General features: G+C 38.9%; 2 protein-coding genes across 6 annotated transcripts in view; both read right to left on the reverse strand.

Moving 5' to 3' along the window:
- The window catches only part of tmtc1 (transmembrane O-mannosyltransferase targeting cadherins 1), an 85,805-nt gene extending 72,859 nt beyond the window's left edge, over positions 1–12,946 (reverse strand). Inside the window, exons 1-2 of one of the 2 annotated variants that reach the window (XM_044107556.1) lie at positions 12,467–12,938; positions 2,180–2,357 (exon numbers count right to left, since the gene is read on the reverse strand). In XM_044107556.1, the coding sequence (XP_043963491.1) occupies positions 2,180–2,357; positions 12,467–12,762 (474 nt within the window). In that variant the 5' untranslated portion in view covers positions 12,763–12,938. Of the gene's footprint in view, positions 1–2,179; positions 2,358–12,466 lie in introns of both variants that reach the window. The other variant, XM_044107557.1, reaches the window with a different exon arrangement.
- Positions 12,947–14,718: 1,772 nt separating this feature from the next.
- Positions 14,719–22,046, reverse strand: part of ipo8 (importin 8) — a 46,560-nt gene continuing 39,232 nt past the window's right edge. For all 4 annotated transcript variants that reach the window (XM_044107559.1, XM_044107560.1, XM_044107558.1 and 1 more), the window contains exons 18-25: positions 21,143–21,268; positions 20,589–20,686; positions 20,400–20,495; positions 19,913–20,133; positions 18,456–18,661; positions 18,073–18,297; positions 17,213–17,342; positions 14,719–16,898 (exon numbers count right to left, since the gene is read on the reverse strand). In XM_044107559.1, the coding sequence (XP_043963494.1) occupies position 16,898; positions 17,213–17,342; positions 18,073–18,297; positions 18,456–18,661; positions 19,913–20,133; positions 20,400–20,495; positions 20,589–20,686; positions 21,143–21,268 (1,103 nt within the window). In that variant the 3' untranslated portion in view covers positions 14,719–16,897. The remainder of the gene's footprint in view (positions 16,899–17,212; positions 17,343–18,072; positions 18,298–18,455; positions 18,662–19,912; positions 20,134–20,399; positions 20,496–20,588; positions 20,687–21,142; positions 21,269–22,046) is intronic.

The following is a 22,046-nucleotide window of genomic DNA, read 5'->3' on the forward strand; positions in this document are numbered from 1 at the left end:
CACTAAAAGGAAAACTTGTAGATACCTGTGGAAAGTTTCTCAGGGTTGCAGAACTTTTGTTTTTGAACTCTATTATGATACATTGCATTTCGATCCAGATCTATGGCTATCTGGAGTGCAATATGCCGGTAACCAGGCGGTGATCAGGGCTACGCCCTATGCTGACTAACTGCATCTTAATACCTAAAGTGGTGCTAAGATGGTAAATTCATCCTTAAGCAGAACCAGTTGTAAATGAAACAGTTTCCTTGAACAGGAAAATGAAACGATCCAAAAGGGTATGAAATGTTCTTTAAGAGATTGTGCTTTGAAATAAAAACACTAATCTAAACCTAACCCAAGCATCTTAAGTTTCACCTTAATAATGCTCATTCAGCCGTGAATGACTTTACATTTCGAAACAGCGTCACGTTCTAAGCCAAAAATAACTGATGGCAATGATCTTTTTCCATTATGACGGAAAGAGACATAATGCCAATTGAAGCATCATATTTAGATTGGCAAGGCTGATTTGAATGATACCTTATGACACCGGGTATAAACTGTTCTCCAGTCTGTTTGTTCTTGCTTTAATGCTCCTGTATCTGCAGCCAGGTGGCAGCAGTTGGAACAAATTGTGACTGTGGTGTGAGGAGTCTTTTAAAATATTCTTGGTTTTCTTGAGGCAGCTGTTCTTCAAGAGAAGGCAGAGAGTAGCTGATAATCTTCTGGGCAGATTTTACAGAATTATTCCTTTGGGTGCAACCATAACCACCTGTATTACAACAAGAAGAAACCTGAACTGGAAGCACACTTAACAGCAATATTTCACCATGTAGTGTAGACCATCTTGACAGCAAAGAGCCGTATCACAGTAGTGTCCACTTTGTTGACAAGGTGAAGAAAGTACCGTATTTTTCAGACTTATAAGGAGCACCAGATTATAAGATGCAGTATCAGTGAACGGATCTATTTTCATATATAAGACGCACCGGATTATAAGGCGCATAAAGCGAAACAAATAGGCCAGACTTTATTCAAATCATTAACAATAACTGTCAATATTACACAAAAACGTACACTCACTTTTTCAATCATTCATCTTCTACGAATCCATCAAATTCCTCGTTTTCGGTGTCGGAATTTAACAGTTGGGCGATAGCGGCATCAAGCAAGCCCGGATCTCTCTCGTCATCATCTGATTCAGTCTCATTGCTGTTGCTTGGCTGTTCATTGATGATTCCGGCCTTCGTGAAAGCTCGAACGACAGTTGAGAACTAGTTCGCCACCCCAAAACAAGTCTGTCTAGACGGCACAGAAAGCTGACTCCACCAGGTTTCTGACATACAGCAATTATACTTCGACAATCAAAGGGAGTGGCTTCGTCGCTTACCAAAGTCGTAATAAAACATACAGTGCCCTGTTCATACATAAGGCGCACCGGAATATAAGGCGCATTGCCAATTTTTTTTTCAAAAATAGGGATTTTATATCGCACCTCATGTGCCCAAAAAATACAATAAATTCTGCTGCCCTGAGCATCTTTGTGCTCATGGGGATTAAGTGTTTCACACATTTTATTCTTTTCATCTTTTATCTTTCTATTCAACAGCTTTAGAGGTTCCCCTTTAAGTTTAGTAAAGTGAGAAAACTATGTTTAGTCGACTTTTAACACAGCTGGCTTTACTTTTTTCAAATGTAGTGATTTATCCATCCATCCATCCATCCATTAATCCATTGTTTAATTCCCTTGTACTTGCAGGGGATCAAGGGAGCTGTGAACCCTGGACAGGTAGCCAGTCCATCTCAAAGCAACACAAAGACAAACATCCATGTACACACACACACACATTCAGACCTAAACAGAATTTACAGAGATCAATTAATATAACAGTCATGTTTTTTGGACTGTGAGAGGAAGCCATGGCACAGGGAGAACATGCAAACTCCATACAGAAAGACTTCAGGCCGGGTCTTGAACCAAGGACCTTCAAAATACCTATTGATGAGTTTCATCTTAAAAACTACAATAGAGTTGAATGAATAAGCATCTGCTGAAGGTAAATCATTTTAATTTTTTTAAAAAGTAAAATTATAATGCTTGAAATTCTGTTCAGCAGAAAACCCTTTTTTGCCAAAACGACTAATTAAAATTCTACAGAGTGTGATAGATGGAGAACATGTATCGGACTGTACTCACCGCCTCCGTGTGAACAGGGTGCACAGCAAAGAGGAGTGCCGTGATGAAAGCCAGGTATGGGTTCTCAAACACGCAACGTTCACATGTGTACATGAGCAGGCAGGTAACGGCGCAGTGCAAGCACACATTTATGATATGGAAATACAGAGGCGTCATGCCACCCAGGAGGATGTTCAACCTGATCAGAAGAAAAACAGATATAAAAACAGTCGATCAATAAAACCAGCTTGTAGGATAAAAATAGCACCAATACGTTTTTGTGTTTGTGTTTGTATAGAGAAGTTAAAAACAACAGATTGTTAATCCACTTCACATCTGTAAGAACCTCAGCCACACTTTTCTAAATTAGAAAGTGACCACTTTCAAATAAACACCAACAAAACCAACGGAGCCAACAAAACCTTAAAACGAAAGAAAAATGAATTGTTGGTCATCTCATAACTTTACTCAATGTCTATGCTCCTAATACTGATTTACTTGATTTTATAATCAAAAAAGGTTTATTGTTTAATCAATATTGTAATGGCCTGGGACTCTTGGCAGGTGATTTCAATTGCATAATGGATCCTGAATTGGATAAATCCTCCTCAGCGTATATATCTAGCCACAAAGCCCCCGTTGTTCTTACAGGACTATGTTCAAGACACAGGGACTGGTCGATGTGTGGCGTCTGCTGAATCCTAAAGTAAAAGACTACTCTTTTTTTATCCACATCCTCATAACTCAGACTTGATTATTTTTTATCTCTAAAATGTGTCTGCATTCTGTTCTATCTTGCTCCATGGGCTCTTTCAGATAATTCTCATTAATTAAGGCATTTATTTATTTATTTATTTTTATTTAATTTTTCCCCCACCAGGGGGGTCCTTTTTGTGGGCTCTAGTGTCCCTTTTTTCACAGTAGGTTGACAGGAAAGGGGGAGGGAGAGGGGGAAAGACATGCGGCAAATGTCGTCGGGTCCGGGAATCAAACCCGCGACGGCCGCGTCGAGGACTGAAGGCCTTCAAACGTGGGGCGTGCTACCCTCTACGCCACTGGAGCACACCCCGTATTAAGGCATTTATTTAAGTTTGTTTTTCAATTTTAAAAGTTAATGAGATGTCTCCTAATAGGAACATAATAGAGAGCTACATTCAACTCTACCTCACAATTATTAGTACTATATAAGGCTCCTAAGTGGCCACACATACAGCCAAAGGGATGGAACAGACTTTGGCCTTTCTTCTGCCTCATTCACAATTCAATAAAGACAGCTGCTTGTGGAGAACGTATTAATCCTCATTAACTATTCTATCCATTTTATGCATTTAGCTTTTTAGGAATACATCCACACGAGGGAGCTCAGAGTACAGTCTTCTCACAGCATCCTGGTATACGCAAGGCTGATGGTGGATCTACACACGCTGAAGAAATGTCTGCAGTGACCTTTGTTTGATGGGTCAAGATGAGTTCAGTAATAAATAGCAAGAATTATGACGTGCATGGCAGTATTTATGTCAGGTTATTATTACACATGATTCACCAGTTTATTACATTCATTGGGGCCTGCCCATAGCAATGCATAAGGAGAGTCACTGCCTCCATGCATTGCATGGCAGGCACCTATTGTTCTACACCCAATAGAATGTCTCTTTAAGTATTATTTATTATTCTTCCGTCACCCGGAATGCGGCTTGTACCGCTGCGAGCCCACCCACAAAAGTGGTATCAAAACGTGCGGCTCGTTCCCGGGAGGGGAGCTAATATTTTTGGTGGGATTTGGAGTTACCATGGCGACGTAAAAAGCAAAAAACGACCCCAAAATCACTAACGAGCTCACCAGGTGCAACTCTCGTCATCAAGGGGACGAGGCAACCACTAAATCCTGAAAATACCCTATTTTTGAGGATTTTCTGTGTCGTCATAGCTTTATGTAGAAACGCCATTCAAACTTCATTTTGTAGATACGTCCGTGATCTCTTTTAAAGTGAAGACAGCACGTCAATATGAATTATGGTTTGTCCACAACTTCTTTCTAAGTTTCTCATCGCTGTTAATACTGTGAGTGAGGTAGAGATATGAATGGTGGGACTATGTGAGACGACAAATAGCCCTCTCATATGCTTCAAACGGTTTTCGAATATGTATTACGGTTCCCGAACGGGAAAGAGTTGTTTGCAATGCTTTTTTTGGTCAAACAGAGCTCAAACAGAGAATTGTCTCCCCCTGGATGTCTCACTCACAGCTGGCAGAGAGGATTATTTACCATGGCAATGGAACCCAGAGCAGGGAGAGCTGCTTAGGACTACAAATACGCATCACTGTAGTTCGAACTACGTTGGAAGACTCAGTTAAAACAGAGGAGGACTGAGCTGGCCTTTAGAACTACTTGCTGCTATGGGCTGTATATAACTCATTTAACCCAGTCACTGTTACACATGGGATGAGTTTGGCCCTTTGAAATGAAGCTTACTGAAAATTTCAAAATAAAAGCCCTTGAAAATTTTTACATCAGGTCATTGCTTTTTTGAGGGTTATATGACTGATTTAATCCAATGACTGTTACACATGGGATGACTTTGACCCTTTCAAATGAAGCTTAACAAAAATTTCAAAATAAAAGCCTTGGCAATTTTTACATCATGTAATTGCTCTTTTTGGCTTTATGTGACTGGTTTATCCAAAGCACTCTTACACATTGGATTAGTGTGGGCATTTAATATGAAGCGTACTGCAAATTTCAAAATAAAAGCCTCAATATGCCCCTCTGGACAGAGCACCGCCAGAGGCGGTGCAATGATATCATTCTGCATTATCTGTTTATCCGAGGTTAGGGAACTGCCTTCCGCAGCAAGGCAGTTCATTAGCATTAGCCTTTTAGCTTAAATAAGCTATTTTCTATTTTTCAGACTTATTAGCCATGTTTAGTATACTCAATGGAGTAAGTAAATGACAGTAAACATTCTAATGATACCCCACATGCTACTGAAAGTATTTATGCTCACATTAGCATATTTGCTCATTTTAGCTAATACACTTGCTTTATCATACTGAATGTTGAATGTCCAGCTTACTTAACATTCTTGTGATTCTCCACATGCTATTGATTACATTGCAGCTTTCTTTAGCATTGATGCTAATTGTTAGCATCAGAATGCTGGGTCCAAACCGACGGGCACACTTTGGCAGGCCCCAGTTAAATTTCTTCAGGAATTTTCTAGTTAGTCTTTACTATTCTGGCATTTTGTTATTATTCTGGACAAATAGTCCACACATTCTTTGAAGACTTTGAATTAATGTGTTAGATTACTTTATTTACCTTTGGAATTAATAAAGTAGTTTTGAATTTTAAAGATATCAGAAAATACCATTGTGATTAAGAATGTGCAGACTATCTTATCTCAGAATGTAGACGTAGACTTATTTTATTGTCATTGCTCAAAGAAACATAAGTAAAACTGGCAATGAAATGTCATCGCTTGGCCACCGGAGCACACACAGAAACACAAGTGTGCCTATAATTACATAATAAACAAATAATAAGGTATTGCTAAATATTTATAACTTAGTATTTTCAAGCAGTCTCAGACAGTTTTAGTGATGGGATTGTCGAGGGAAGCCCTTTTCATTCATTTCAGAAAGTGCAGGCGCTGTTGTGCCTTTTTCACCAGTGAAGTGATGCGAGTCGTCCAGCTGAGGTTGTCTGTAATGTCAACCCCCAGGAACTTAGTGCTGCTGATGATCTCCACTGCTTTGTCATTAATGAGGAGTGGTGTGTGGTTCGGTCAAGACCTTCTGAAGTCAACAATGATTTCTTTTGTCTTGTCGACGTTCAGTTTGTTTATTCTGCACCAGTCCACAAGATGTTGTTTCCTCTGGTCTAATTCCTTTTCTGGTTTGAAAGAATAGGAGTCTAGAAAGTAGTTGCTAAAGTAGTTTTTTCTGGATTACAAGTTCTAATCTAATCTTCCAGGTAGCTAAATAAGTGTAAGTAAGTATTCTCTCGACTTTCTAGGTAAGCTCTAAATTTGTACAAGTAGTGAGTACTACACAGTTTCTAAGTAATAATAAAAACTAAGTGTTCCTGTTCTGGAAGAATTTTTTCTGGATTCTAAGTTTGTTCCAATTCATTTTCTGGGTTGCAATAACAGGAATGCCTCTGCATTACAATCTAAAAATTATTCTAATATTGGTCTAAATAGTAAGTACTCTACAGTTTCTAAAAAATAAGCAAAAGAGTGACTAATCTAATCTTAACTTAAGACAAGAAATGTAAAAATGTTCCTGGGTAATTTGGAAAACATTGTAAACAATACTTAAACACAACTATAGAGTCTTAAAAAATAACAAATCAAAAAATACAATTGAAATAAATAATTATTAACACTTCTGTTAAAACCAAATTAAGTCAGCAGCTGCTTAAGACTCTAGGGCATCCAGGGGGAATTTATTGATTGAAGATTTTTGGGGGGGACCAATAGGGATCCTTGAAATGAGTAGCGCAATGTATGGAATACTTTCTCCTCCTGGAGCTGCTGCCTAGTGGCTGGTTTGGAGCAAATGACGACGAAGTGTGTAGCGAGTGTATGCACTGGGTTTTATTATCGGAATGCATCCTGTTTCTCTCTCAAAGCTAGAAGAAAATTGTTATCAGCAGAGTTCTTGCCACTCCTGGATTATGTTAATGTTTTATACAGTATATGAATGCTTTAACCAAATGCCTTCAATCATTGAATACTGTCAATTGTGCTTTTAAGGTTTGAACAGGAAGCATAACTCTTTGAAAAATCTAAATTAATGAGTTACAGCATTTAATTTCCCTTTGGAATTAATTAAGTATTTTTAAATTTGAATATAAATCAAACTCTGCTCAAGGCCCCAAATTATTAAAAATCTGCTGTAAATTCAATCATATGCACTTAGGCCTGTCACGATAGCAAATTTTGCTGAGCGATTAATTGTCTCAAAAACTATTGCGATAGACGATAATATTGTTTTAAGACGTTTGTACAGATTTAATGGAAATGACATAATGATACATGTGATTTCCTGCCAAAGATAGATACACTTTATTTTCAAAAGAACATTTAACACTGGAACTGATAAAATAAACAAAACAACCGAAAACAAAAATAAAATGGATTCTCAGTCTCCATTAACAAAAATGTACTTGAATAAAAACATCAAAGTGTAAATAAATACTGCATTCAACCAAAAGAGTGCAGCTTATAAAGTTTGTTTACCATATTGCCCTTCAGTAATCATTAGATTTAAATAGAGAAGATGGAACATCGACTACCTGATGCAATAGTTCACACTACATGTTAGTTCACACCTACATTTTCCCCTTAAGACAATCTTAGAACTTTGAGTGTTCTAAGATTGTCTCTTGCGATCATCCTGTAGTGTGTGGTGTGTTACGGTAGATTGTTGTGGCCACTCCGATCTAAATCAGGGGTTTTCCCCGACTGGGAGCTTAATGCAGCCTGTTGAATGTGACAGGTAGCCAATCAGAAAGCGCGGATTCGTGTAAAGAATACTGAAATGATGAAGGGAGGAGTTGGAGCGAAATTGCTACACAGTTGATGAACCCGGTAACTTTTCAGCTGTTCTTCGTTAACGTGACATAAATAGGTTCTAATGATTTTCATTCAGTCAGGACGTTACGCTGACACTAGAACCACATGCACTGCAGGTAGATTGTAGTAAATCATTGATTAATGCCTGGTTTTAAAATGAGTTCACTGGACTTGTAGCCATTATTTTGTGCCCATTGTTGGACACCAGACGAACTGTTATTCCTAGGATTTCTGTTGGCTATTGTGTGATCTCTCAGGTTTTGAAAATGGGCCGACAGATCTAAGATGGTGTAGTGTGCGCTGGGCCTTACATTAAGGAAATGAGAAATGGAAGGTCAGTGGAGAGCAGTGGAGTTGAGCCTTTTTTCATTTAGCGTCATCAACAGAAAGAGAAAAAGGCTGGAAGAGACGATAAAACTGATAATTAAAATGACGTCAATAGTTTTAATTTATCGTACGATTAATTGATTTATACAGGCCTAGCTCCAACCTACATAAATTCTCTTCTACAATGATCTGTTACTTCCCATTCTTCACGCTCCAACAACATTGTTTTTGCACATCCCATGTGTAGAACAGAAAAAGGGACACGAGCATTCAGTGTGATGGCTCCTCCAGTTCCAGCTTTAGCTCAAGATTTGAGATCTGATTTAACTGGACTTATTTCTAGTGGCTTTTAAAAACATCCATCATTGCTTTTAAATAGTTTTGTAATTTGTTTATTCCAGAGAAAAGGAGCAGCAAGGGAAAAAGTCCAATCACCTTTTCTCTTAAATCAAGTCTGAGGGACTTTCAGTAGCAACTGATAACTGCATCTTAATGTTCTGAACACAGAGTGACGTTTCAAAAGATCCTGAAGATAAGAACGGGCTAACCTATTTAAAACTTTATAAACTGTTAAAAAAAAAAAATTAAATCTATCCAATACAAAACAGGCAGCCAGTGTAAGGAGGCCAACATTAGCTGTATGTGGTCATGCTGCTGCATTCTGGATCACTTGAAGATGCTGTATCAGGGATTTATCTATGCTTTTATATAATAAATTACAATAATGCAATAGCAATGTAATAAAGGCATGGAAAATTCCTTCAAAATAATTAGAACAAAAATAAGATTTCACCTTTGTTAAAATCTGCAGGAGGTAAAAACTTAATTTAACAATGGAACTAATTGGTTTGGCAAATTTTAAACAACTATCAAAGATAACACTAAGATTACTGGCAGAGATCTAACAAAATAAACCAAGAAACCAAGTATTGAGTCTGGATTTTAAGAACAAATGTTTTGACCAAATAATATGATTTGAGTTTTGCTATGATGGAGGTGAAGAAAATGTATGTCCATCCCTGATCTAATTTCAGCTAAGCATTCTATTAACACCTGTATAGTCATTTTTACCATTTAGCAGTTTTAGGGGCATATAAATCTGGCCGTCTTCCGCAAAGCTAATAATCTGGACAAACAAAAATCAGAAATTCTGAAAAATGACATTCAGCATCTTCAAGCGCAACTGAAAATCTGAAAATGAAGATTTCAGTGAACCAATACCAAAAGCTGGAAAAGGATATGAGAATTACAGCAGACTGTTTATGGTTATCAAGTAGTTTATTAAAGAAAACTTTGCCAGCTCAGTGACGTTCATTGACAACCACAATATCTTTTGGGAGTGTTATCTCTCCAAACAAGACAGATCCGCTCTTAATCAAGTTGGGAAATAATTTTCACTGCTAATCTCTTCAACACTGTTAATGCCAGGCCTCAAACCCAGGACAATATAAACAACGAGATCACTGTTCCAGCAAAGATTGTAGAAGAACAAGCACATAGCCAGCAAGCGCAAACAGTTTCCAAACAAACTTAAATGAACTTCAAGGGTTCAGCTGAAAACAAAGTTATTGTGGGTGTACTAGCTCAGTTCAAATCACTTCTGTGTTTTTTGAATAAGGGCCAGGAGATAGAATGAGATGAAACATTGTTTATCTGTACGGAACAGAATATGAATTGATCAGGAATCAGGTTCATCACAGCGAGTACAGCATTTCATTTTAGCATCAAGCTAACATAACATTTTACCGGAGCCTTAAACTCAGTGAACCTACCTCGCGCCCATCTCCCATGAACTGGCAACGAGATGTCTGTGTTCACTATATTTAACACTGCCAACCACCAGGAGAGGGTGCTGTTTCACCCATTACGCATGAGCCCAAACTTGGAAGTAATGACAAGTGGAATTCTATACATCAGGGCTCACCAACCTTTTTGAGACTGGGAGCTACTTCCCAGGTACAGAGTAACACGAAGGGCTACTTGTTTGATACAGACAAATTTTCTTGGCTCAGCCTTTATAACAATATTATATATAAGTATATATATATATATATGATTACATGCTGCCTGATCATTTTAATGTTAGGGACTACTGACAACAGTTACCAGTAATAATTTCCCATGGCCAATATGGTTAATTGCTATTATGTGATCAGAGGTTCTTAGTTCAGAGTTTTAAGTTTAATTCCCTTTTGGAGCTTATCTGTCTGATTCTAAATTGCCCACAAGTGACTGAAAGTAAAAATTGTTGCAGCTGTACAGCTGTACACACTGAGATTTTCCTTAAAAAAAATAAAAGTTATTGTATATTTTATTATCCAACCCTCTTTGCCATTAACAAAATTGTAGAGAGAATAATAAGTTATTTTGTGTCAAAACATCTTGTATTTAGCGCACATCAGTGTGAGTCTGTGGGGGTCAAAGGGCAGCCAAAGCCTAAATCTTATTGGTCAGTTTGTTTTTTCTGTGAGCTAAAAATGATGAGTGGAGTTTGAACCTCCCGTTGTTCTAAGATCCCGTCTGAGCTTCTTACAGTATGCGATTCTGCTCATTCATTTTTAGCTTACAGAAAAAGCGCCAAGCTGCCAAATAGACAAAAGCAAACTGACCAATAAGATTTAATCTTTGGCGTGCCCTTTGACCCCCACAGACTCACCGGTCACCGGTTTATTAGCTTTTTTGTGTTTTCGCAAACTTAAAAGCTGATGGGTCACCTGTTGGCTGACACCAGCAGATGTCGAAAAAAAATGTCAGACAGATCGGAAGGTACAAAACTATCACTGCTCCTGACCTGGAAGAGCACAACCACATCTCCAACGCGCGTCGCACAAAAGCCGCACAAACCTAAACCACTAAAGCAGTGCACCCTTTTTTTCTTTTTTACACATGTCTAAATAATAAAGACATGGAAGCAAAGCCTACCGGTAGATCCATGGAAAATGTTGATTCCCAGGTTCAGCTGGTGTCAGACGTCCAAAGGAGAAGGTGAAGCAACAATGTTTGATTAATTGGGGAACATATCGACTAGATTAAATTGTTTAACCCACAGTCTTAGCGTGACGCTCAGGAAGAGCGGCAGATGTCAGTTAACTGGTGACCCATTAGCTCTGCAGTTCAGGAAACGTCAAAGAAGCTCATAAACAGGGGACCTGTCAGAACCGACATGGTAAAAAGCTCCACCGGGATCCAAACCGCTCTTAGAACTACCGGAGGTTCAAACTCTGCTCATTCATTTTTAGCTTACAGAAAAAGCGCCAAGCTGCCAAATAGACAAAAGCAAACTGACCAATAAGATTTAAGCTTTGGCGTGCCCTTTGACCCCCACAGACTCAAACGTGCGCTACGTACAAAATTTTACATACAAGACAATTTTGTTAATTGTAAAGAAGGTTTGATAATAAAAATTTCAGAAATTATTCTTTTCTTTTTTTACTTCAAGGAAAATCTTAAGGTAGGCAGAGTGTGTGCAGCCGTACAGCTGAAGGCGCTGCTGCCCTCTGATAAAATCCTACAGGCGTCTGCGCAGTTCTGAACTTTAACCATTGAAAAGAGTTTTATGCATAAAGCAATTTATTTTAAACAATTTATAATTTACTTTAAAAAAATCTAAATATAAACAAATGTTATTAATTAAATGTAAAAACATTAAATTAAATATTTTCTTTGGCAGTGCTCCCTAATGACAATGACAATTTTTAGAACTTGCTCCAGCGACTGACAAGGTCCCCTCTGGCGACAGTGTGCTTGCGGGACAGTTTTGGTGACCCCTGCTATACATTAACTATGTTATGTGGGCTCCACATCCCTCACTCCTTCAATATCCTGGGAGATGAGACTGTTGCAAACCGATGGACAGCAGTCTCCCTGGATACCAACTGGAAACGGACCTGAGATTTTTACATCTGGTTTATTTGGCCGTATCGTCTGATCATCGACCCCCAAAAGTTAAGAAAATCGGCTGGCTAATAAATACATCCTTTATTGCATATAGGATACAATGTAAACAGCACTGTCAGAGATGCAATAAGTTTAGCACGTGTGTGAATAATAATCGTCTGACTGTTGATTGCAGCTTGTCCACATTAGCAGCAGAAATAGAAGACCCCCAAAACCAAATTTCGCTAAGGACCCCATGCAGGCTTGGGCCGGCCCTGCCTCGTGTTTGCTTGGAAGTTTGGGGTGTTTGCTTGGAAGAATGTGAAGTTTGTCCCTTACGTTTCACGGTGTTCCTGCTGAGTTTTTAGAAACCAATTTACGTCGCATTTATAGCCCCCGCTGAGAAATAGTTCCCAATTGTTCATTAAAACACTGATATGGAATGTGGGATAGTAGTAACATGACGAAATTCAGGCACAATGTAAGTGACAACAACCCAAAGCGAGGGGTTGTAGTGAGAACTTACTTGAAGGTAAGGATGCATAAAGGTCGGTAGGACTTGTGGCTAGTGTTGTCCGCCATCCTTTTCCCCCAGAAATCGTTCCTGAAGATGTTCCGCAAACTGGAGCCCGGTCGGACATCCGGATTGTTTACAATAGCCCACACATCATCGTGCACTAACTCCCCGTAAAGAGAGTTGCTGTAGCACAGCGAGCACAGAACGAACAGCGCAACGTAGCAAGCTGCAGCCCACGCCACTTCCAACTGGAGAAGCAGTCGCCCATGCTGGTGGCCTTTCTTTTCTCGCCCCGAAACAGTCATGTCGGGCCTGGTTTCCACCGCGGCACCGCTTGGCTCAGGTGAAACACGCAAGAAAATAAGACCATACCGTCGGGCAGGCAGCGGCTGAGTTTGCCGAGGTCAGACAGTGTGGATGTGTTGTGCTGCCTTCAGGTTCAGTCCGAAAATGTAGGCAATTTGGAACATTAGCGCCGACATGTGCGACATACTCCTACTAGAAAATGTAAAACTTACTCCTTTCAATTTTTCCTGAATTAAATTTCAGCGATTTCACTGATTGGCTGTTCTCATTTTAATTATGTAAGTAAAAATTCATCGTTTAAATTCCACGTATTTGTTCAATAACCCACTGATCCCAATAGTGGCTTTTCTTGTTTATTAGTATTACGGTACATGCTTTCATTCCCCATTCAGAGAAATGTAAAAATGCGTTGGAAGACAAAAACTTTGTTTTAAGTTAATGCTAATAAACAATAGCCTAAAGCAGAATGACGTTAATTTTGCTGCATGAAAGCTGGATGGAAGCTGTGTATAAGTGACATTGTTAATTCTGCGAGTCAAAGTGGAGCATTTGAATGCGTCATTTTCATTGAGCTCGCGACCTTCTTACGCATGCGCAAATATATCCTACCCATGGCCTTGGGAACAGCAGCAGCTGTAGAGAAGTCTGTGCATACCGAGAGCGCCACCAACTTATCGACTCCACATGAGCAGCAACACAGCAGAACAAATGATCAGCCTCTGTTTCTCCACGCTGGAGTACGAGGCACTCGAGTGGAAATGGGGATTTAGTATGTGTTTCACTTAGTGATAAAGTAGCTAAAATAAATGGGCTTTTCAATATTCTAATTCACTCAATGGGTCTGTACTGCAAATAACTAAAGCATAGGTGTCAAACTCTGGCCCACGGGCCAAATTTGGCCCGCAGTGTAATTATATTTGGCCCGCGGGGCAATTTAAAATTAATATTAGAGCCGGCCCGCCGGTATTATACGGTGGCAACGCTATGACGCCGCATTCACCGCTTAGACTACAAATGCCATAATGCTCTGCTGTTTTTTGGCGTGTCAATCAGGACAGAAGCAGACACGCCTCCTCCTCTGTGCCACTAGCATTTATGGTAACGGACACAGATGTATTAGGAAGGTGGTGATCCGTCTACTTGCGCACTCCTTCGGTTGACAGCCCCGGCGCACCCCGCATCCCCTCTCCTCCAAACCACACTGCGACCTCAAACTACAGCTGTCACTGTGTTACCCTACCAAAAAATGGCGAAAAGAAAGGCAGAAAATAGAACTTTTCTGGACAGGTGGGAGACAGAATATCTGTTTACATATGTAAACGACAGACCTGTTTGTCTTGTTTGTGGAGCAAACGTGTCAGTAACTAAGGAGTACAATATTAGACGACAGTATGAAACGAAACACCAGGACAAATATAAGAACTTGGACCCCTCTCAAAGGAGCCAGAAAGTAAAGGAGATGAAAAGAGGTTTGGTTTCACAACAGAAAATGTTCACAAAAGCCACAACACAAAGTGAAGCTGCTGTAAAGGCAAGTTATATTGTGGCAGAAGAAATTATTCATAATTGTTATGTTATTTTATTTTCAAATTTATTTGTGTACGAAGCTAATTTTGACATTTACCTCAGAAAGGAGGCATTCAATTTTTATTTAAATTTTATTTAATATGCCATTGATATGTTTTATCATTATTTTTAGTAACTCAATTTTGCACACCTGCACTTTTAAGTTATATAAGCCTTGCTTGTTCAATATTTATTGTTAAATCAAAACTTGTTTGGGTCCATATTAAAAGATTCATTTGTTCAACCTTGGCCCGCGGCTTTGTTCAATTTAAAATTTTGGCCCACTGTGTATTTGAGTTTGACACCCCTGAACTAAAGGAACAAATACATAGAATCACATGCACCCTTATAAAATAAGTTATATTTACTTTAATATAATTAGCTTTAGATTTTTCAGTGAAAAGTTAGTTTATTTCAGTCAAGCAATTCACTAAGTGGAACGCGTTATGGATAAAATAAAATACAGACATAGGTTTTTTTTTTAGCTTCTGTTAGTGATAATAATTTTCATCTTCCAGAACATAAAAACATGACAATTTTTTTTGAAAGAGTAGAGTATTATATCTGACAATTAAACATTTAAATATAGAAGTGTAACCCTATTTCACTAGGAGAAAAAATGTTATCCTTTTGAAAGAATTTGGCCCACTGAATCTAGTTATGCCAACCATAGCAGCAACAACTGACAAAAAGTTTGCACTAATTGGGAATGAGTCTTTTAACGCCACTGAGGATTTTTGTCCACTCTCCTTTTCTGCAAAATTATTAATTCCATTTAACATGATAAATTGTCCAGGTTTTAAGGAAGCAAAGCATTTAAAAAAATAAATCAAACTTCACCATGTTTCACTTTAAGTGTGATGCTCTCACAAAAGTACACTGCCACTGGCTTCTCAGTGGCCAAAGTTGGCCTTCTAATCCCTTAAGAACATTTCTAAGATTAAAGGACTATCGTCCCAAAAATCTAGAGAAACTCATCCATGTGTTTATCTTTAGTAGAATTCAATACTTCAACAGTGTCTTCACAGATCTGCATAAAGTCAAGCTGATTTAGAACGCTGCAGCTAGCGTGCTCACTAAAATGAAGTAAAGAATAAACTTTAAAATAGTGTTAGTTTATAAATCACTGAATGGCTTAGCACCAAAATACAATGTTGTAAAAACCTTCCAGGCCACTCAGGTCTTCTGGTTCAAGTCTACTCTGTATTCACAGAACCAAACAAGGACAAGCAGCATTCAGTTTTTACACCCCACAAATCTAGAACAAGCTGATTAATAATAACTGGGAGTGATTGATGTATTTGTTGCATGTTTGATTATGGCTATTCTTCACAATATCACATTTTGACAAAATCTAATATTTATTGCTTCTTTCATAATAGGTTACTGTATTATATTTTATTGTGTAAAGCACTTTGAACTGCCCTGTTGCTGAAAAAAGTCATAAGTCAAAAATATACTTTACTTCACTGAAGAACATAATATTCACAGTTGTGAGCACCTTGTGGAAGGAGGCTCAAAACATTTACCCCAAGTCATGCAGTTCAAAGGAAATGCTGACAAATATTTAATGGTTTAATATTAAAAACACAAAGTCCTCTCATATTAATGTCAAACAACCACCAACATGTATTAGTAGCACCTTCTAGTGACAGAAATAAACCAACCATTTTGAGCTACACAAAATAAAAGTTGAAAGTGTTGAAATATTCCAAGTGTGACATACTGCTCCTACGAAAGATGAATTTATTTGATTCCATCTTTCCCAGGACTGCAAAGAAATGTTTGAACAGTTGTTCTTGCTTAATATTTGACCCTCAGATTTTGTACATTTAGGACTGATTAATTAATTTTAATATTGAACAAAATATAGTTGCAGGAGTACAAACACAACCAAAACCAAGTCTGCAGAGTGTTAGGAGAATTTTTGGATTTTCTCAGATTAGCCAAATTAACTGAAGAATATTACAAAAACAAAACAAAGAGAAAAACGCCTCCTGAAATATTTCTGTCTCCAAACATTTAAAAATGAAGATCCCAGCTAAAGGTGTGTGAACATTTGTCCTGGATACAGTGCACACAGTGCCTGCTGGAAATGGTGTTTTGCTTCATGAGATGATCCGTGTTCAGGAACAGAGACAAAGACAAGCTCACAGTGTAAAGACACATAGTGAGATGTCTTCATGCTGTAGAGTTTCTCAGACACAAGGACTGATCTTTCACCACAGACCAAAGGGACTACACACACAAAATATCTGCAGGGATTCTGCTGGTCACAAACGATTAGATTTATAGATGTCCTCACACGCATATACAGTTAGAACAGCAATCCTGTGGTGCTGGGAAGATTACAGCAGTGCATCTGGTCCTTAACTCTCCCAAGTCCAGCCTCATCCAATCCGGTTTTGTTTGAATCCCGCTCACCTGATATGAGTTGATCTGTTCTTAAACAGCAGACTGAACAGAAATCAAAGTTCAAGTCAGGTCAGCTTCTCTTTACTCTTCTGGTTTTTTATTTTTATTTTGACCCAGTCCTTTGATACAGCAGGACATTTGTCTCCTCGACGCTCTGGAAACACAAAAGTTCATGGAAAGATCAAACTCAAAAGAGTATGATAAACAAGTAATTTTGTTCTTGATTATGTATATGCACATGTTTAATCTGTCCTACTGATTGTTTTTTTCTTGTTTTGAAAAACTTGTTTGGAATAAATAAATGAAATCAAAGCCCAGGAGAAGCTTTCAGAAAGCTGCTTTTAGACCAGAGGCCCTGACAGTGGCAGAGAACTTGAAATCACTGAACATCATAACAGAGCCAGTTTTTTAACAGGAAGTCTGACGCTCTGCTCTTCTCTGAATCCACTTCTGCTTTGGTTATCTCACCAGTGGCCCTTGGCAGCGGTGCTCCTTCTCTGCTGTGAGATGCTGTAGATCTCCTGGAGTTGTTTTTTCTGATCGTCACTAAGTGGAGCCATCAAACACTGGTACCAGGCAGCACTGCTGTTCTGAATTCCTGAAACATGCAGACACACACTCCTGTTGTATTACTGCACGAAAGGATGGTGGCATTCAGAAACCTCAGGATTTACTGAGAGATTTGTGAAAAACAGGTTTAGAATCACTGGTTTACTTAGATATTCATCCAAAGACTAGATAAATATCTACACTATCTTTACCTGAATAACCCACAGGCAGTTACTATATATGGCTAAATAACACATGAAATATTCAAAACTGTTTGAATAATTGTCCAGTTATATCAATGTAATTTAATATAATATAGAATCACATGTGAAATTCTTTGTTGATTGAACAGTAGACCATAAAGAGATATGGATTAAGAAATCCATATCTCTCTATAGAAACAAACAAACAGCCATTTGACTGCAGGAAGCTTCTCTGGGATCCACAGTATATTTCAAAGGGCATTAAAGCAGTGTTAGGGATTGGTTATGTTTCTTCTTGAACTTATAGTTGTTTGTCATTGTGCACATGCACACTGAAATAGTGCAAACAATGTAAGAAATATATACAATATAAATATAAATATAAATAAGAGGATTGGAATAGGTATTTATTTTAAAAAAATACCCTGGGAGGGGAGACAATCAATTTTCATTTATTAGGAACTGCAGAACAATGGAAAAAAGATGGTGGGGTTGTTTTATGAAAAAAGGAGGTGTGGCCCTTTGCTTGTGTCTTATTCAGACACAAACATGACTTACTTATGAATCATAACCTACTTAGCAGGGCGGAAGTGAAGACCTGGTACTCGTCCTCTCCGTTGTCATAGTCCAGAGGCGTGCTGTATTCCTCGAGGGGTGTTCCCTCAAAAGCATCTTCATCCCAGTAGTCATCCTCATCATCATTATCATCGTCGTCACCTCCCTGGCCTGCTGCCATACTGGACTGATGATGTATGGTATTTTGGCTTTCATTCACCTCATCTTCATCACTGGGGATCTCTTCTGCACACAGACCAAATTAATCACTCACTGTAGTCATCAGCATGGAAATGAAACATGCACTTAAATTTTCTTAAATGTTCTTAAACGTTTTAAGAAAATGGTGCTTCATGTGTTTAAGGGATGGCTTATTCTAAGCTATGCATTTGTTTTTTTATTACCATTTTGATCTTCATCGTGAGCCCCTGCATGGGCAAGCAGGTCTGGCTTGTTGATGAGACGGGACGCATACATGTGTTTGAGACCCAGGAACAGGAGCAGGATGGAAGGGATGATCTGACCAGCTACTCTTTCCAGCGCTGCCGGTCGGCTGGGGAGCTCCATCAACATGGTCAAACCGATGATGCACATCTTACGGTCATGGAATCTGAGGAGGGAAGTGGGCAAGCATTTCAAATTGGGATGCTCAACAATAAATGTCTGGTGTGTGTGGGTGTCTAGGGGCATGTCACTGGCATGGCAGTGACATTAGATAGCAAGTAAACAGCCTGTGAGAGCTGAAAAGAGGAGAAATATCAGAAAGAGGAAATATTGGAGTAGGTTTGATAAAGGTCAATGAGTGCAGCCAGTGGGGACAGTCACAGTCTGCGCCTGCCAAAACCTATAAAAAAAACTGTAAACCTGCTAAAAGAACAGAACAAGACAGAACAGAAAGCAATAGTAAATATAGGTCTGTGCAGCTTAAAACTGACCCACCCCTTGAAGAGTACAAGAGAACAATGTTTGATGATGAAAGCACCAACCGAACCAGAGCCATGGAGCAATGGCAGAAGGCAGTCTGATTAGATGAATCAGACTGCTGATTTCTGTAGCACCATCCAGACATATAGGTCTGCACCACTTAAGTAAGAATGTGGAGAGCTAAAGAACTTAGAAACCTTTCTAAAAAATGAACACATATTACAATTTTGGTCATGCTGCAATGGACTTGATGGTTGTAGGAGTTTATCCTGTGCCGGTTACAGCTTTGACTATGTCGATCTCTGTTGGTGTGTCCTTGAGCAAGAGGTTTCACCTGCCTTGCCTGCTTGTGGTGGTCAGAGAGCCCGGTGGAGGACAGTTTCATTTCTGTCAAGACTGCCCAAGAGCAGTTGTTAAATTCCACTAACTTGCCACCATCAACATGTGAATCTGTAAGTGAATGGGTCAATGACTGAATGCAGTGTGAGGTGCTTTTGGGTTCTCTGGATTTGAACAAGTACAGATCATTTATTATGAGCATAAATCCAGCTGTGGTAAGCTAGATTCATGCCAGTTCACAAATGAAAAGGCAAATGAGTAAAATGTCCTTCCAATGATTGAAAAGCATACACATAGATAAAGATCTGTGTGTGTGAAAGATAATAAAGCCAAATAGAAGGAGACATTTAAATGAACATGAAATTTGCTTTTCAACTCATTACACAAGGTAGTGTGCTGTTGAAAATTACTGTAAGCAACTCTCATTATAAAATGTATTAGTGTAGTATGCTGCTGCCCCCACCTGGCCAATATAGGAATTGAACTTGTGCAATGAATACTTCACAACAGGTAAAAAAGTATCTAGTGAACATTTTAATACCACTTATTAAATAAGGACATAGAAGATGTGATGCTTTCAGGCTGATTCTACCCTTACCCCAGGAAGAATTCAGTGTCATTTATCCACTGGTTGATGAAGTGGGTTGTAATGGGCTGTGGGCTGTGAGGAAAGTGCATGTTGTCCAGAGTCTGCATGAGCAGAGCTGGGTTGTAGTACAAGGCAGCAATGACCACCTGCAGACACATGGTCCTCAGCTCGCTGGACTTCACCCCCCGCATCAAACGTTCCAGCACTGCCTCCACAAACAGAGGGATACACTAGAGCAGAAAATACACAAACGTGGATGTTAACCATACCTTTGGTCTTTTACTAAACATCAAGAAAAAAGTAGGTGGAAGTGCTGATGGTGTGGAAATGGGGAGTTTTTTCAGACTACTTTTTTGTCCAGGTGAACAGTTGAAAATAAAATATCCATAAAAATTCTTAAACATGGTGGTTGCTAAAATTAAAGAATGAGAAGCAGCATAAAATGTAATTTTAAAATGTCTCCAAATGAATACATGGGTATGGAGCTGCTTCTGACCTGCTCAATGCCTCTGCCTCTGCACTGCAGAATGATCACCTCTAAAAGTTTAGCAGCATGACACTCTGCATCATCACCAGCATCCAGAGTCAGCACCTGCAGCATGTTAGGATGGAGAAGATGTTAAATGTCATCAGCCAGGCAGGGACCTTCACAATGCACAGCAGCAAAATGTTTTTCCAGTCTTACCTTTTTGCACATACTGTAGATGACCTCTAAGTGCTTTGGGTTGGACAGGAGCATATCTGTGTCCACAGTAACATAGTTGTGCAAAAGAGGCATCATATCTGCAACACAAATAAAATCGATCAACTATAAAAAACAAAAGGTTCAACACTTTTAAAGAAAAAAGTAACCAAATTATTTTGAAAATTAAATAAAAACAGTGATGTCATTGACACTGCACTTGTAGATGGCTGGTGTTATAACCAAGTCCAAGAATTTAACAAATTATCTCAACTTTATAGCTGAATTTGTCTGTAATTAATCTAACCTAACTAAAAAATCAAGCCCAATTTGAAATTGAAATCATTTTCTTACAAGAATTTTTGAATCAAATAAACTCTTATGTCTGAAATTTAACAGCTAACTCAGCAAGTCTTCTAAAAGCATTTCAGAATTTTCTTTTATTTTTCATATTTAAAGTTTTGGAGTACATCACTGTCCTGTAAGAAATTATAATGGATTTTGAAAGCAGTATGCATTCCTATCTGTTCTGTGCTGCTAGGTTTATAAGCAAGTACCTGTGAAGTAGTCAAAACAATCGTGCTGGAAGACCTCGTACAGAACACCAAGCAGTTGCCACATCTGAGGGGAGATGGTCTGACAGGTGAGACCAAAGGCCAGAGACAGGATTTCCTCGTAGAACTCTGCAAAGAACAGGAAACACACACATTTATAATTCGCAGTGAAGATGCAGACAAGCAGTTTGGACCTTAAATAAAGCTAAGCTAGAGAGAGAGAGAGAGTTTAGGCAATGTCCATGGAAGAGGATAAGTGACCCAAAGAAAACTGAAAATGTTAGTGACACACAAAATAGTATGGATGGCTCAGCCAACACGACTCATAAAAAATTGTTGGAAGAAAGAAAGACATATACCTATCGAATATTGAGTAAGTGTATCTTTTAGGGCTGAAATAACTCCTCGAATAATTCTGGCCGGGTTATTATTTGCGTCGCGCAGCGGTCTCTTCCGCCTATGAATTGTTGACATAGGCTAAGTGTTAGCAGCATAACGTTCAATTTTAAAGTTTGGCCTGGGAGGATTTCATTGATTGATGTCTGGGTTTTCTGTCATTTTTGGGGGGACCAATGAGCATCCTTAAAATGACTGGCGCAATGCCTGGAGTACGGTAGGCTTTTCTCCTCCCGGAGCTGCTGCCTGGTGGCAGTTCAGAGCGAATGGTGGAGAAGAGCGCTGAAGGTGAATTTATACAGGTGAGTAGATAGACTGAACACTGCGGTCGGCTGTGCTTTAGATGAGTAGGTTTATGGACGATCCAGAAAATAAATTTTATATCATCCCAATCTCAACAAATGGCAGAGCGGATCATACACAGCTGGTAGATGTTTCTACGTGTGACGAATGAAGGTGTCAAATTCCGTCCCTAACACAAACACAAAAGCTATAAATGTCTGAGCAAGGT

The sequence above is a fragment of the Gambusia affinis genome, linkage group LG23 (assembly GCF_019740435.1).
Source record: "Gambusia affinis linkage group LG23, SWU_Gaff_1.0, whole genome shotgun sequence".
Taxonomy (NCBI): domain Eukaryota; kingdom Metazoa; phylum Chordata; class Actinopteri; order Cyprinodontiformes; family Poeciliidae; genus Gambusia; species Gambusia affinis.